Genomic DNA, 17,310 nt, shown 5'->3' on the forward strand with positions numbered 1-17,310 from the left:
GAAAAGTTCATTAGGAATGACTGGTAAGGGAAGAGCATAGCTCATGAACATATGGGAAATCAGTTTACTTCAGAGAACAGAGGGTGAAAGGAGGGGATGTCTGCTTTTTATTAAAACCCGAAATGCATTGTAATTGGCCTGAATCCTTGCCCGGATGGCTTCTCTTCTGCTGACATCTGCAAGAGTGTATAAAAAGCAACATTAAGAAGCTGTCCCTTGTGACAGTGTGTACACATGTAATTCTGTTAAAAACTAAGTCCTTTGCTATCTGTAGTGTTGGTCCTTGAATAAGCATGCTGAGAAATGTCATTTGTTTGACAAAAACTAATCATGGAACATGCTTTTTACATGGAAAGTTTCTACCACATCTGAGAAAACTTTTTAGGGCTTTTCACCTATTTTTGTAGATTCTTGTTCATTCTTCATCATAAATTCCAAGTAAACTTTTCTCTTTTTTTGGCAGGGGGAAACACAGCATTTCTTATTCCAGCCGAGTGTATTTTTTTTTCCTAAAGTTTAAGTGTAATTATTTTGAATTTTAATGTGTGAATTTAAGCTGGTTTCTACTGACCAGTGAAAAGGTTAATTGAAACCAGAAAGCCCACTGCCTGTTAAACGGGTTGGATGATGACAAGTGGGTTCAATGTAATATATCCATTAATCTCTTCACTTGTATAGCTCACAGGGTAATACTGTTAAAAATAAGCTGTCAACATACTGCTTCTTTCTTTGTCAGACAACAGGAAAATTAAAGTCAATGGCACCAGGGAACCTATTGAGTTTAAGACAAATCAGTGGTTTGGGGCAACAGTCAAAGCTCATAAAGAAAAAGTTGTGGTAAGTCTTATGCATTTGATATTCATTTGGAGAAAATGTTTATTTTTCTCAAATGTATATATTTAATAGCTGTCTATGTGTACATTATGGAAATAACTCTCTGATTATTGCATGAATTATAAAACACATGATATATATAATTCAAAAAATGAAAGCAGCCTATAAAATCAGGTTCAACTAATCAAGTGAAGATGATCCCACTGCCATGTGAAAACAGCAGAACATCATATTGTTGTGGAAGTGAATGATGATATTTTTTTAACAGATAATGGACATATTTCAGAGATAACACAGGAACTGATAGCTCTGTGCTCTAAAGTATTTTGTATTATGAAGATATGTATTTAACATGTGGAATATTAAATACAGAATGTAGTGGAATTGCATGTACTTGAATGTAGTGAAATGTTATGAAAACCAAGAACATCTGTTGATGTTCAGTTAGGAAAACACTTGCCTCTTTTGTCACATTTACATTGTTTTGAGCAGCTGTGTTATAGTCATGGTAAAACAGCTGCAAAAAAAAAGCTGATAAAAACAGCTGATAAAAAAGCTCCAAATAAAGATGGCTGTCAAAATGCAATATCTGCTTTCCAGTTTCACTGAACATTTTACCTGTATTGATAGAGGCCTCCAGCAGTGGGCAGGTGGTAAAGTGCTGGTGATGCTGCTTTTACACAGAGATTTTATATTTCCATTTGCATTAAGGTTTACATTAAAAACAGCACTGAAGTAATTGTGATAAGAATAATTGGTTTGTTCATTATTAGTTTTTACAATTACGAAACAAAAATGTACCTTGGAATTTGATTAAAACTTCCAATTATTACTTAAAAAGTAGTCATAAGGGAGGAAGTATTGAAAGGAAATGCATTCATTTATATTGTAACCCTTGTGGTTAACCTACAGAAGGATTTTGAAATGAAACAGGTAGTGAATGAACATCCCCCTATTCTTTTACAGAGTTAAGTAAACATAAAAATTCTAAAAATAGGTGAACATTTTTCATTTTCTCTACTAAATAATTCGCAAATTTAAAGTACTTCTTTACCACTATTTGTTAAATCTTAATCTTAAATCTTAAAAAAAACAACATCTCCAACAGATCTACTCTCCAACAGGTGTGCTGTGTCCATATTGACCAAACTTTTCTTTATTTGGGGTAACTATTCTCAGAATCTGAAACTGAGATAGAGTCAACACTTTTCAGGCAAAAATTTGGACAGCAAAGCTGGAAGACTTTATATGTTAAGGTTTGTAGGCTGAAAGGGGAGAAAAAGAAAATGTCATCAAACTGTCAGGAACTTGTTTTTTAAGCTACGAATGTCATAGTAAACTTCGTTAAGTCAATGCTTATGATTATATTGAGTTCTTGTTTCAATCCATTTGGCTTGATGTCAGATGTATCAGATGTACCTAAAATCACCCCCACAGGACACATGCTCCTCTTTGCTGCACTCTGGTTTTGCTCTCTGTTTTAGTATGCAGTTTTCTAGGCAGGGGCCTGTGAAGAGTCCCTGTTCTTTAAGCCATTGCTCCAGAAGCTCTGACCTTTGTGGTAAGCGGTGAGTAGCACTGTGGTTCATAGAGCTGGTACTGATTGCAGAACAGAAGCTAATACAATATTGTAAATAACAGCAACACCTTGCCAGAGGTAGACAGGTTTGTCATTGAATAAGTAGGACAAGATAGGACGTGAATGAAGGATTTATTTGTATCTTACAGAGGCAAGGTTGCAGGGAGAAGTGGTGTCTTCACCCTCCCAGGCAATGAAGATTTTCAGGGAAACTGTGAGGAATGACTTGCAGACCTGATAGTTTATCATTCTTATTTTTCTAATTATCTGGATTACCTTAAAAAAAGATAATGTTTCTCTCTACACAAGTTGTGTATCTTTTATCTTTACACTGTCATGTTTGTAACACTACTGCCATTACATAGAAGATTAAATATCTAGCCAAAACTTCCTTAGCAGAAAGCTATTCACTCAGACTGTTGTATGCATTATAACGGTATCCTATCTAGGAATATTTGAAGCAGGGGGTTATAAGAAGGCAGACACTCTGATGATTGTTATTGACAGTATGATACAACATCCTGACAAATCTCCTGCTAAGTGGAGTCAGTTCTGCTGCTACACCTATTATCTTAAGACATACCAGGACAGAACTGGGACTGCCTTCAGCTACATATATGTGATATGCATCTTAAATTACAGGATCAGCTCCTGTGCAATGAGCAGTAATAGAGCAAACATATTACTTGTGAAGCAAACTTAGAGGGTATTTGTAACATTGCTTAAATATGACTTGTAGTCCCTGACAGATACCAGCTGCCAAGGGGCTATAAGTGAAACATCAGTGTGCTTTTCAGGTTATAATGAAATTAGATAAAGCAGTGGTCCTGCATTTTCTTCTGTCAGTATCTTGTGATCATTGCTATATGAATGATACAACACCAGAGAATCCTTGAACACAGTCTATTAAAAGTGACATTTGCTAGATGCAAGAGTGTGTGAAAGGTATGTGTGTTTTCTGTTTTGTGTTTCTGTTTCTATAGGCTTGCGCTCCTTTGTATCATTGGAGAACCCTTAAAGACAGCCCTGAGAAGGACCCTGTTGGCACCTGCTATGTAGCAATTCAGAACTTCAGTGCCTATGCTGAATATTCACCTTGTCGCAACAGTGAGTATTAATATGAACAGTTCTGTGTTGAAGGAATCGATTTTGCACTCAGTGTTTTCATTCTTTCAGTCTTCACACAATTTCGTTTTGGCTGAATGAAGGATACTATACGTTATGGCATTGAATGAGGGTGTAAAGAAAAATCAATATTAAACTATATGCCTGCAATTGGATGCTTTATTGTATAATTAATTGAAAGAGGAGAAACTAAGTAAATTAAGTGTGTGCAGTTATAGTAATGAGCTATAATTGGTTCAATTTTTATGGCTTTAATATGTAGCAAACAGATCTAGATAAGAACCAGATGGCATATTAAACCAATTATTTGTACTTACACCGAGTATAAGTGTCTCATCACAAGATCACAATTTGAAGATCAGACCCTGCATAGAAACACACAAGCCTGTATCACCACTCATGCCAGCATCATCCCCAAGAGCTCATTTGTGAAGAACTTTCAGCCCAGAAGAAAGCCATGCACATTAGCACTGCTGTTCCACACTCTTCTCTGTGCTGTTCTGAAGGTGTAGTAGCGACCTCAGGGCCTTGCTTCTTGGGGAATAGAGATAAACCACATGTATATTTAGAACCAGGTTCAGCTACCTAGAGGTCTACAGAAAATACCACAGATTAGATTATTATAGGGCATTCATCTTGCTCAGCATTCTATGCCTGTTGTAGTAGGGCTCTAAATGCAGTTGTGTTGTGTCTTCCTTTTAAAGCCTCATCCTTGTCCCTGCATGGACAGGTACAGAAAGAAGCTGAATCTGTAAGAAATGGTGACCTTAAGATCTGTTTTATTTACTTACTGATGTCTCTCTGGGCAAAGGCTTACATCATTTGAAAAGAGAGTTCAAGTGGCCATTCCTACTGTCAGTTTCCTAAGCCTGCAGTCTTCTGGCTCTCTGGCACACATAGTATTGCCATAAGATGCATGCCCAACACACTTTGCACAATTATATAAGGATTTGGAGAATAGAAATAAAAGTAGTCAGAAACAGGAAGGTTGGTTTTCCCTGTACCCATCCTGACCCTTCCACTGTGTCAACGTTTTTTGAGAATGCTTTAGTAAACACTTATTTTTGTATTTATAACAGATCAGACTGTGGTGAGCATTCTACAGTCTTGTTGAGTTTTTTGCTTTTTTATCTCCAGCTAAATTAAAACTGAATCCCTGATAGTTGTTTCAAGGGTCCTTTCTTGGCAGTAAGAGGAGAAAGTCCCAAGTAGGAGGTCCTATTTTTCAAAATCTTCACAAGGGACTGCATGTTCAGGGTCCTGTAGAATGTTTTGATTTGCTGTTCTTCTTCTAAAAAAGAATACATATTTTCACATATATTGGCAGTTTTGCTTTTCATAGCCTTATAGCTCCAGGGGTGTCTGTGTTATCTTCCACATGCACTGTGAAATGAATAAAATGCTTCTACCTTCATAATTGCAGGCAATGCAGATCCTGAAGGACAAGGCTTTTGTCAAGCAGGTTTCAGCTTAGATTTTTACAAGGTGAGATTCTGCTTCTGAAGTATTTTGACCGAATTTCATTGTGATATATCCCCATGGTTCAAGTGCTGTCTCTGTGATCATGAGTTTATCCCCATGCTGTTGCGTGCGGAAAGTTTTTTGAAGTTGTTGCAAGTTCTTTCCTCCTTTTCAAGCTTCAAACTTTCATTAATAAAAAGAAATACTCAATCAGCACCTGTTCATCTCTTTGCAGCATTCCAATCTGACTCAGTCTATCTTAACAGATAATTAGGCAAAAACTTCTGTGTGCTTCTATCTTATTCTGTCCCACTTAAAATGCTTTACTTGACTTTCAGGAAGCAGTGGGGCAGGTACCAACTAGTTTTAAAAAGTTAAAATAGCCTTTATAAGGGTACTTTTGGTGGCGGACTAGTCATTTGTAAAAACCATTGTCATGTGCGGGTGAAAGTACTTAACGCAAAGAACTAGATTTTTCTTAAATGCCAAGAGGGTCCAGAAACAATGTTACAGGACAAAGGATAAACTTTGCACGGTTGTTATTATCTGTGCCGTTTTTACAGCACCAGGACCTCAGGTAACTTTGACCATTGCCATTGTTTTGAGCATTCTGCAGCTGCATTATGTAATTCTCTATAAAACATTACTATTGTTTCGTTGAACGTGAGCACCCTCTTTTCTGTTAACTTTGTTTTGTTACGAATAAGTGGCAATTTTTGAAGTATTAGGTTAGAGGCAAAATAAATGGCTTTCATTCAAGTGAAGATATTTATGGTGATTTCAACTTCTTTTAAGTGTCGATTTTCCTGGACATCCACGCACCTACATCCTTTCCTTGAACATGGCTATTCTCCATTATCATGATTCTGATATTATTTTGGTAATTTACATTGTTTTTTCCCATGCATGCTGAATTTTGTTGTCTCCTTTTCCTGTGTAATTTTATTTAATTCTGCTTTTTGTAGAATGGAGACCTGATAGTAGGCGGGCCTGGTAGTTTTTATTGGCAAGGTATGTTCATCTGGCTGGTTAACTGGATCTAAGAAGTGAAGCAGAAAGTATCACTGTTCTAGATTTCCACTGTTTTGTCAGTTTAAGATAACAAGTGTCTGATCTTATTTTCAACAAATGTAAATCAAAATAATTGCTTAACAAGCAACTGAGCATAAAAATAAGCCGTGAAAATCCAGGATGTAGGTTGTCTAGGAAGTTAAACAAATACAAATAACTGTTTTTATGTTGGCATTTTGTATATTTGTCATTTAATTAATAAGTTGAATTTTTCCGTAGAAATACTGCAGGTTTAAAAATTGCTAATATTTGTACAGCAAATGTACAGTTTTAAAAGTTTTTGTTACTGTTTGTTTCTGAACACCAACTTTTATAGCTATCTGCATGTATTTTAAGTTCATTTGTGGCATCACTGTAGGTTCCAAGATGTAGTTTCTCACACAGATAAACCCTGAAGTGGTTTCAGTAAAGGGTTAAGAGGTTATTTTTGTTTTAACTTGTTCTTACATGTATTATAGAGCTGATTCCCAGCCTCTGCCTACCAGCTTGCCCACTGTCAGCCTCTTTGATGTGTGTTTTTTCATTGCTTTTAAAGGAGAAGGTCTAATTGATTGTGATTGTAGCGAATTCACAGCTTTGAATTCTCCATTGAGAAATTGTTTTAATTGATCTACTACGTTTATACGGTGCAGTGACTTTAGTTTGAATTAGCACATTGAAATGGGTCTGGAGCTGTTTTGGTAATGGTTCAATAGAGATTCAGTGCCTTGTTGTATTGATTTATGTGTACTCTTGAGACTTTCAGGGTAGTAATGGAGAAAGCTTGAGAGAAGTTATCTACTCTTTGCATCTGTGCTGTGTTAGCGTCCTTTCTGCTCTGTTTTGGTGTTCTGCTAGCCCTGTTTATAGAATCTGGCCCTCTTTTAGGTGCCTTTCATTTATGAAGCTGTTTGAATCCAGGTCAGGTAATCACTGCAAGTATTGCGGACATCATTGCAAATTATTCCTTCAAGGATATTCTGAGGAAACTGGCACGAGAGAAGCAAACAGGAGTGGCACCACCCTCATATGATGACAATTACATGGGTAAGCTGAATTCTATATGAGTTAACAATATGTTCTAAAAGCATGAGTCTTATATAAACATGAAAACAAGCCCTACATTACTATTGTCCCAATTGTGAGAGGATTTGAACATGTTTTGCCTTAAGCACAACAGCAAATCGGTAGTTTGCTGGTTACTTCAGTGAGATTATTAACATTCTTGAAATGATGTACAGCAATAGGGTTTGAAGGTTGAGATCTTAAATGGCTTGTTAGGGTTCTTATTATTTGATTTTAAATAATTAAAGCAGAAGTACAAAATTTTCCCATTTATGGATTTTTCCATTGCAAGATGATGGATTGAACTTAATGTAATTAAAAGACAATTTCAGTTTTTATTAGATAAATTCAAATTCAGTTCTGTGGTGTTTTGTACAGTACTACACAAATACCCAATTTATTCTCACTGATATTTAAAAGATGCAATTGAAGTAAGCAATAACAAAAGTCAATTTGAAGATATTATGTAATTAATAGAAAAAAGGCTCCTTATCTACTTTTAATTAGTACAGATCTCTAAGAATTTTCATGATACTCATGTCTCTGCATGTAAGGCAGGTTTTTCTTCACATAGTTATAGAAAAGATTCAGTGGAATTTGAAAGCTAAGACATGTCCTTGCACTGTTGTCCATAGATCTGAAATTAAAGTCCCTGACACAATCCAAAAGTCTTTTTTACTGTTGCAATAGTAGCTATCTCACAGGTTTACTAAAGCTCCAAGAGGTGCTTTACTGCATCTTTGGCAATCTGTTTTCCATATAAAGCTCAACCAGGACACGCACATTACAGTACAATAATGAAGACCTAAATTGTATTCATAACTATTAGGGCAAAACACCATAGTACCTGCTGTTTTTTTCAGATAAATTAGTAAGTATTAATGATTTAGAAGCTCATTTTTGGAGAGGAGGGATCAATTTCTTATACATTCAGACCTACCATTAATTTAGTCATAATAATGTGATAAACAATTTTCCTTTTTCCACACAGTTTTAGCATACCAATGTTAGAAGACTTGCATTCAGAGAATCCATTGAAAAGACAAATCTGATGGTTCTTGCATATTTTTTGAAAGAAATTGTTTATCAAGTTTTATTGTTGTTTGTTTGGTTTGTTTGTTTTAATCTGTAATTAATTGTTTAAACAGGATACTCAGTGACTGCTGGGGAATTTACTGGGGATTCTGAACAAGGTAAGAACCTATGTACTTGAATGAAAACCATATGGCCGTGCACTTACTAAATTCTTCATTTTGGGTCTCTGCACAGGAACATACCTATTATACATTTGAAACACTGGTGAGACTTAAGCTATCTATACTCAGTATTCTCCATTATTTCCTTAGACAGTGTAACATAACAGAATTAAACACAAAAGTCGGAATTCCTTAAGGGATGGCTTTCTTGAGGGGCTGAACAGCTCTGTGGTCCAGATTCACAAAGCCAATAGAGACATAGTACATTTCCACAAGTAAACCCAGTTCTCCAGAACTGCTGCTGCTTAATCCCTCTGAAGTTAAAGTTGCCTGTCCTGCATTATGAAGAGTTCAAAAAATAAATAAAAAATCACACAGTTTTGAGCCAAACACTGTGATGGGTAAAAAGAGGTACAGCCGGTATGGGAAGGCTACATTTTTTGCTTCTTTTTTAGTGCATACTCAAGGTTTTATAATGAGTGATCTTTGAATCAGTATGTCATGTGAATGACTGGCACAAAAATATTGCATAGTTAGCTGAATTGAGATTCATCCTGTGTCATGTTCAGGCCTTCATTAGTACTTCCATTTCCTCTTGACCAAACACATTCAATCAGAGGGGAATATATGATCCCAGTGAGGAACAGAGGAAGGCTAGGTCACTACAAGCAGGTGGCTGAGGTGCTCTGTTATCTGAAGTTCCTGCTGCTGTCTACTGATGTGGATATCCTAATGAGGGAAAGTTTAGACCGTAAGACTGCAGGCTGGGACTTAGCTTTTTCCTTCTTTTTTTTTTTACTCATTTGTTCTACTAGTTGTTTAAGATTTCACCATTGGGCAAAATTACTCCTAGAAGGCAGCTAGGTCTAATGTTTGGTGTTCTTACTCAGTGGATCCCTCCAACACCACTCACAGAAATTTTCTTGTAATGCAGACTGTGCAGAACTTGTCAAGGATTTACATGGCATCAAGTGAAATAATGGATGAGACAAATTGTTGGAAGGCACAAAGAAAAGAAGTATTTGTAAGAACAGTTCTATTTAGCTTTTGTGCTCTAGTATGCGATGCCATAACTAATTCTGGCTCCATCAATCCACAGCTGTCAGGTAGCAAGCTGAATTGTACCAAGAACTTTATTATACTGTGCTATGCTAAGCAATGCTAAACAGAAAGAGATCCATGGATGGATGTATTCAATAGTCAGAGTGTAACGTTTTGTGCAGGTAAATGCACTGAATGAATGCTATAGTCTTATGAAATAATGGCTTGAAGTGATTTACAGGTCTTTCTGATACAGATGACAAATCAAAATCCTAAGGGCTTTGACATATATATATCAAGGAAGGTTTAAGTGGCAGGGCATACATGTTGCATGCACCACTCAGATTGCATTTATCCTTTCAGAGCTGGTTGCTGGAGTCCCAAGGGGAGCACAGAACTTCGGCTATGTATGTACCTTCATTTTATAATTTTTATAATGAGAACTCCATTAAGCTATTTGTAAGGTTAAACGCTCCATTATATTTTCTGTCTCTTTCATACAAAACTTTCAAACCAGAGAAAACTGCCACTGACTTTCACCCTCAGGCTATCTGGGTGGGTTGAAATGCCTTACTGGTTTGGGTTTTGAATAGTAAGCACTTAGTCCCTTCTGACGTCTGTTTTCAATAGGCAGTCACAATTACAATTACAGGCTCTGAGTCTGCCTAGTATCCCTGTACCCACCGTGTTATCAGACCTAAGCTCACTCATAGGTTAGCATATTTTTGTGCAGTGCTGTGTCCATGGTGCAGAGGAGTCCAAGTTCAGATTATTCATACCCAGTGTTTACTTTCAGTGCTGTAAGTGTGTACACTGAAATCCAGATGTAAAGAGCCATGATATGCAGTTAGAAGTGAGGGAGAAAACAATATACATTTGTGGATACAGCTTATAATTTGTAGGAAAAACATTCCACAACTAACCTGACTGGGAAAAGAGATCCCAGCCACAGACACATTCACTAGTTTTGTGGACCCCAAATTCCTTGTGTCTCTGGAACTCATTTTTAAAATTTTTTAGGAAAAAGGTGTGTATGTATATATATATATATGTATGTATATACTTCTTTATGTTTTAAGTTTATGTTTTCATGCCTAGTCACTGATTAGCTGATAGTCTGTGATTTGCTGCTGTTCAGTGTCCAGCAAGGAAGGGAAATACTTTTCCTTATTTTTTTATGGGGAACCTGAGAGTCATGAAATCTTAGCAATTTGTTCAAGATCATACAGGAAAATTGTGGTGAGACAGAAAAATAATTGTTTTTTTCGTGGCCACTTAGACGATCTTTCAGTGTGTGGACCATTCTTTTGCAGTGATGTCATGCTGTAGCATCTGCGTGTGTGCTTGAAACTTTCCTTATTGTTCTGTTACCAGGTCTCAATTATTAATTCTTCTGACTTGACCTTTATCCAGAATTTCACTGGTGAACAGGTAATGTCAAGCAACTATGTGATGAAATATTGTATCTCTAGAGCATGTCGTTTCATTAACATAGTTTCAAGAATACATAAAATATTCTTTTGTATTGATGACCATAAAAACAAAGAGGATTATCAGTAAAAAACCTTTACACTTGATATCAGATATGAAAGCCTATCTGTTGTTCTTTATTTTCAGATGGCGTCTTATTTTGGGTACACAGTTGCAGTATCTGATGTTAACAATGATGGGTAGGTTACCACATATATTTGGCTCCACTGAACACTAATAGAAGCAATGCCTGATACTTATTTATAAATGTAGGTTTTCAGGTGCTTCATACCTCAAAATGCTTTTCTTGGCTCTCTGCTTTTCTAATTTTAATTGTTCACGTAGGCTTATCTTTGTGCAGTCACAGTGGCATGAGTATTTGCAGGCCTAGTTTGGGTGAGTTTATGTTCCCAAATATTTATTGAAAGCAGTGTTTTAGAGGAGTGTCCAGAGTCCTAGAAAAGAGATCTAGGTAGAAAAACAGTGAATAAACAGCACTAGCTACCACTGGGATGAGATAGGTGAAAGTCAGAAGTTAATTCTCCCATTCTCACATACAGGTAAGTCTTCTCATCCATAGCTTCACTTCTCAATTTTAACAGCCTTCCAATGTCATCAGCTCTTCTTTCTTCATTCCAGCACCTGCTGGTTGGCCATCCATTTTTATCACCCAAGGGCCAACAAGTGTCTATGTCCAATAGTTATGGCAGGCATTGTGTGTGTCAGAGGGAGAATGATGCTCCGCTCCCAGGGTCGTGATGCTTGGGGATCATATCCCTAAGATACTTGGGGGTTTCAGGCTCTGTTGAACAAAACTTTCAAGTCATGTGAAGTCTGATTAAATATTTTAGGAGAAGAGGACTTTAGTCAGAGAATATTGATAGTAGCTATCTAGCAAGGACATAAAAATCCCTGAATCTCGCAGCCTTGGAAGTCTGCACAAAGATGAGCCAGGATGATATTTAGAGATGCAGTGTACTCTTCCTTATTGCAAAATGTCTCAGATATGTCTACTTTGTATTTTTTTCTTGTAATCATTTCTTATTAGGTGCTTAAACATAGTGCATTAAATAGTCATTGCTTCTTATTAGTGACTAGTGACCCTTTAAAGACTGAGGAATGCAAGAGAAGAGAAAAGTAACAAGGTGGTAAAGTGTTAATGCAGTTACAAAACAAAAGAACAACAACAAAACAGAAGCTTCAACAGTTTCCATGGTGGGTTCATAGTACTCAAATCTTTCCAAGTTTCTGAGATCAGATTTTGGCATAGTATCACAGCTTTTGAAAATTTCTGGTTTTACGATAAACAGAATCAGAATTAATTTAGTCCTACTGATGTATTACAAATGTGAAAGGGTGGAGAAACATTAATCTAAGGTGTAATAGACACTCATTAGACTTTCAGGGAACTTATTATTTAACTTCTCACTGAACCAAACTATTTCCTGTGCAGGTTATTTCCTGTTAACCATAGGGTTACTTGGCAGGTCTCATATTTTCTGTGTACCTCTAAAACCACTGTTTATGTCAATAATATAATCAAAGTGCTGTTGAGGCCTGTGTGGTCTCCCAGTCTATATCTTAAAAGAAATCTAAAGACTCTTCCTGAGATCCAAACATCCCACAGAAAACAAAACACAAAAAGCTCTACTTGATAAACATGTCTGATTAGATATGTAGTCTGTCTTTGCTGGTTTGCATATATAGTCAATAGAAATATTTATCTGAAAGGAAGAGTGAAAGAGAGGAAAAAAGCAAGAGGGAAATTAACACTTCAGACTTGCTTAGGCATTTTATTCAGATAAAGATAAGGAGGTGGTGATGTCCTTATCAGTATGAGAAACCTAATTAAGTTATTTGCTGAAAAAATTAATACAAGATTATTAGGAATGGTGCTTTACTATAATAAGATTAGGCTTATCTTAGGAAAAAAGCTCTGTAGACCTAGCCCAGCAGTTCTGTGGGTATTCCAAAGTGACTCGTGCAGTTTTATCTGTACCACATCAGGATTGTAGGCAGAACAGGGAAATCGAGGGTATGGTTTGAACTACCCTTTAGTTGCCCATTGCTAATAATAAGAAATCCACAATGAAACATAACAAATCAAGCTTTGCCATCAACTTACAGGCTACATTCCTAGTAAAGAGAGAAAAAGAGAACACTTTCAATTTAGGCTGGAAACAGTCCGGTAAAAATAGTGAAATAAACTGTTTACTGGGTTTTTTATTTGGCCTTTATCAAAGCTTTCCATAGTCATACTTTGACCTCTTGACATTTCCCATATTCCTGCTTTTTATTAGTCTGCAGGATACAAAGGAATGGCACACAGTCTCAGCAGGTGGTCAGCTTTGTGCTTTTTAACGATTTTTTTTTTTAATCAGAAGGGAAGTAATACTGACTGGCTACTTTTCTGTGTTGGAGAAAAAATTAATATATCATTTATGTTAACTCTAGCATCTTAGTGCAGTAATGAAATCTAATGAACCAGTTCAAAGTACTGCTGCAAATTGAACTGCATTTCATGGTTTAATATTACTGTCCACGGGCTTTTGCTTTTATTTACTCCTACGGCTTTTTAGAAGCAATCACATCGAACTGAATTTGACTCAGAATTCTCAATTTTGTAAATACAAACTCCTACAATTTAAAAGACCAATTGAAATATCCTCCTTCACCAACAAAAATGCATAATACTAATCACATAGGTACTTAGAACCCAACAAGTGCACACCCCTCCCATGCCCCCTTCACTGCTTGTTACCTAAATAATCAAATTGTAGAAGCTGGGAGGCAAAACTGAGTATAAAGTATGGTAAACAGCAATTGTTTGCTTATTTTACCCACTTGAAGAGGAACCAGAAAAAGGTAAATGAGGATCAGAGAGAGTTGGGTAGCTAACAAATCCTTCCTTTCTAGCTATAGTACACTGCTGTGACAGCACAAAATCCCCAAACTCTAAACCCTAACTTCTAGATTTGCCTAAGGGGGAGCTCCCTCTTGCAGAGGACTTGCTGAAGCAGTGTGCTTTAACCTACAGAGCTCAGCTCTGAAAGAGAAGGGGAAAAATTTCAGAGGGTGAGGAAAGGAAGGCCTTGGTGGGGGCTGTATATGTGAAGACCTGGAGGGAAGGCAAACTAAGTGCTGTGAGTGTTCCAGGTGGCTCTGCTGCCCGTAACCAGTTTAGAAATAGGTCAGTGTATTAGATGACTGCCTTTCTTCCACCTGTTCCTCAGCACATCAGAAGATGAGCCATCTTAGCTACTGGATTCTGGTCCCTGCTGCCTGGACTGTTGATGCATTTTACGCAGTTATTGTCATTTATTTTAGCAAAGTTGAAATTTTACGAGAAAAATAACCCAGCACTGTGCACTTCTAGCTGAGATGCTATGCTCCCTGTTGAACAAGCTCCAGTTCCTGTCTGCTTGCTTTCTGTCTCACCTGGTCAATCTTGTGTTCTAGGTTAAGCTTCTGCTTAGAGAATTTTAGTACACGATAGATAGTCTGCCTCTCTCTTTTCACCATTTTAGGCACTCTAATTGCTCTATGGACCAGGGTTTTAAAGGTATCTGGGTATCTCTTTAATTTACATCAATATACTGGGAGCTTTCTGACTCTCAGTGATTTGGTTCCTTATCACCTCTAAAGATATCTTCCTTCAGTCTTAAAATTGCTCATTTGTGAAACATTCAAGGGAGCCAAGCTCATCTTTTATTTCATGGTTTCTACAGCACTTAACTCTATGGGGTCCCAATGTACTAGGAGTATCTGGACTGTGAGGTACTAAAATAGTAATTAATGATAGTGCTACTGTGTAATGCTTTTAGTACATGGCATATGTAAAATAACTTTTTTTTAAAAGAGCATTCATAATTTGTTTTCGTTGTTGCTTTTGTTTCATGGCAACCATTTCAGCTGATATTCTGTCCTAACCACAAACAACTTCCATTAGTAGAGGAGAGCTTTTGATGTTTAGTGTGAAAGGAAAATCCCACCTTTTATATCAAGTCAGCATCTGCTTCCTTCCTTTTTTAGTTATTTATGCCACAGGGTATAATCTAACATAAAAAATAGGACAGCTATAGCAAACTGACCTGACATTTGGAATTACACTTTCCTTTATGGAAACATACTATAAAACTTCGTAGAAAAATAACAGTCCTAGAAGTATTTTGTCACAACTTACAGAATGTGTAAGTTCTACAAGGTAATTAATTTTTTTTTCTAGATGACATATTCTGTGCTAAATTCTATGCTATATATCTTAGAATCATAATATGTATCTATGGTAAAATAGTAACTGAGGTACTGCTGAATCATACAGATTTTTTTTCTATAAGGATTGGGAAAAACAATGTAGTGCAATTTTACTATTTGGTTTGCTAATAGATAAACCCCCATATTGGAAATAAGATGAATTGAGAATAGAAAGTTTTCTATGAGTTTTCCAAAGTTTTAAAAAACCTTCACATTAGAGCAAGAGAATATGTTTTCCAAATTAAATATTGTGGGATCAAGTAGTCCTAGTTATTTGCAGTAACAGACTTATTTAATACAGATGATCAATGTCTACTGAATATAATGCACATTATTTTATTACATGGCCTTGAGCAACCTTCAGCAGTTAATCTGATACTATCGTTTCATATCTCAGAATAATCCATTAAGAATACTTCTGCTTGTTATGAGTCTGTCAATCACACTTGTTTTTATTCTTCACAGTTTATAAAAGGGTCTTTTTATTCCCTCTAAATAAATGTTGGTAACATGTTTTGAAACATGACTATTTAGAACAGCAACATGCAAAATATGCATTGATTAGTCTGTGTTCTTTTACTGATTCACCTTGGAGTACCGTAATGGACAGAAAGTCTTTTCCCTCTAAGCATCTTATTTTTGTGATTTGATTATGTCCTTTCTCTTTAATACTCCGTACAGAAAATTATATGAGCACTGCACCTACCTGTGTACCTAATACTGAACAGAAGTGTTTTCAGAAATAGAGCTTTGGCTTTGTCTCCCAGCTTCTATTTGAAGAAGTGATGAGGCATTCTCTATTAATTGATGCTCTACTTGTGTTTCATGTATGTTACTCAAAAATCTACTGTAAAGTGGCAGGGTTTTTTTTCTTTTGGTCTCTTACTGATGTAGAAGTTGCAAAAACTAGAATTTATACTAAAATTTGTCTCTCGCTAGAACTGTTAGCAGAACAGATCTAGAGAATTTGTTCTAGTAACATAGATTCCCTCTTAGTTAGATTCCTGACTTCAGCATCATTAATTGCAAAGTGTAAGTTTCAGTGTCTATTGTGGGCATAAACTGAAGTGCAAGAAATTCCATTTAAACGTAGAAAGAAACATTTTTGCTGTGATGATGATCAGACACTGGAAGTAGTTGCCCAGAGAGGTTGTGGAGTCTCCATGTGTGAAGATAGTCCAAACTGAACTGGGTATAGCTATGGACAGCCTTCCCTAATTGACCGTGCTTTGACCAAGTGTTTGGGCTAGGACTCCAGAAGTGCCTTCTTACCTCAGTTAGTCTGACTGTATAATAATTATCAGCTTCCTGTTTAGAAAATGTATAAACTGTGTTGTTTACACTCAGTCTCTCAGTGACACTGGTTTTTGTTTGACTGTTCCAGTTTAGATGATATCTTAGTTGGTGCCCCTCTTTTTATGGAACGAGAATTTGAGAGCAAGCCTAAAGAAGTTGGGCAAGTTTATCTGTACCTGCAAGAAAGTGCATTCCTCTTCCAAGATGCACAAATTCTGACAGGCACTGAAGTGTTTGGTAGATTTGGCAGTGCAATCACACACCTCGGAGATCTCAATCAAGACGGATATAATGGTAATTTGTATGTAATGTATTACATCTCTGTTTAACATTCAAATTAAAAATGCCTAAACAGCAAATATCAAGTGTCTGTGCAGTGCTGGGAAAGGCTTTTTAACAGGTAACCATCTTTGAAATTCATGAGAATTTACACTAATGCTAATGAAACTGATGTTGAGACCCAAATCATGAAAAACTGACCGATAAGTCATATAGACTACAGTGTGATTTTTTTACTAAATATTAGTATGTTTAGTTGAATAAAAATATCTTTGCTTTATAACTATAATAACATTTCATTACTTAGTTAAGATGTTTAATTTTTTTGAAAGCAGAATTCTCTCCTCAAATGCTTGGAAGAATTTGATAATTGAATGAGGCCTGAGTACATGGAGTATTTTGTCAGCAATGAAAGAATTGAGCAAGTACAGAAGTACTATTTTGGAATCAGCCTTCCACTGGTACTTAAGTACTAAAAGACACAGGTGCATAATGGGTTCTTTCTCAAATGCTTATAGCACATGCACACAACAAAATGTTCATGTAAGTTAACTGGCAGCCTACATTCAAGAAAACAGTACAACTAACTGCTTGATTACCTGAGATAGCTAGAATACCTTGAGCACCTTGAGCTCCTTGACATGGTCAGTGGCACCGTGG

The 17,310-nt window shown here is 36.4% G+C and overlaps 1 protein-coding gene across 1 annotated transcript in view; it reads left to right on the plus strand.

Annotated features, from left to right (window-relative positions):
• The window catches only part of ITGA8 (integrin subunit alpha 8), a gene marked incomplete at its 5' end in the record, with an annotated part of 113,845 nt that overhangs the window by 10,155 nt on the left and 86,380 nt on the right, over positions 1-17,310 (plus strand). Inside the window, 10 exons of the mRNA XM_017729170.1 lie at positions 737-837; positions 3,397-3,520; positions 4,962-5,023; positions 5,965-6,010; positions 6,971-7,096; positions 8,263-8,307; positions 9,715-9,758; positions 10,726-10,782; positions 10,969-11,021; positions 16,460-16,665. Coding sequence (XP_017584659.1) covers positions 737-837; positions 3,397-3,520; positions 4,962-5,023; positions 5,965-6,010; positions 6,971-7,096; positions 8,263-8,307; positions 9,715-9,758; positions 10,726-10,782; positions 10,969-11,021; positions 16,460-16,665 — 864 coding nt within the window. The remainder of the gene's footprint in view (positions 1-736; positions 838-3,396; positions 3,521-4,961; positions 5,024-5,964; positions 6,011-6,970; positions 7,097-8,262; positions 8,308-9,714; positions 9,759-10,725; positions 10,783-10,968; positions 11,022-16,459; positions 16,666-17,310) is intronic.

Source organism: Corvus brachyrhynchos, unplaced genomic scaffold, assembly GCF_000691975.1.
Source record: "Corvus brachyrhynchos isolate BGI_N302 unplaced genomic scaffold, ASM69197v1 scaffold142, whole genome shotgun sequence".
NCBI classification, from domain to species: Eukaryota; Metazoa; Chordata; class Aves; order Passeriformes; family Corvidae; genus Corvus; species Corvus brachyrhynchos.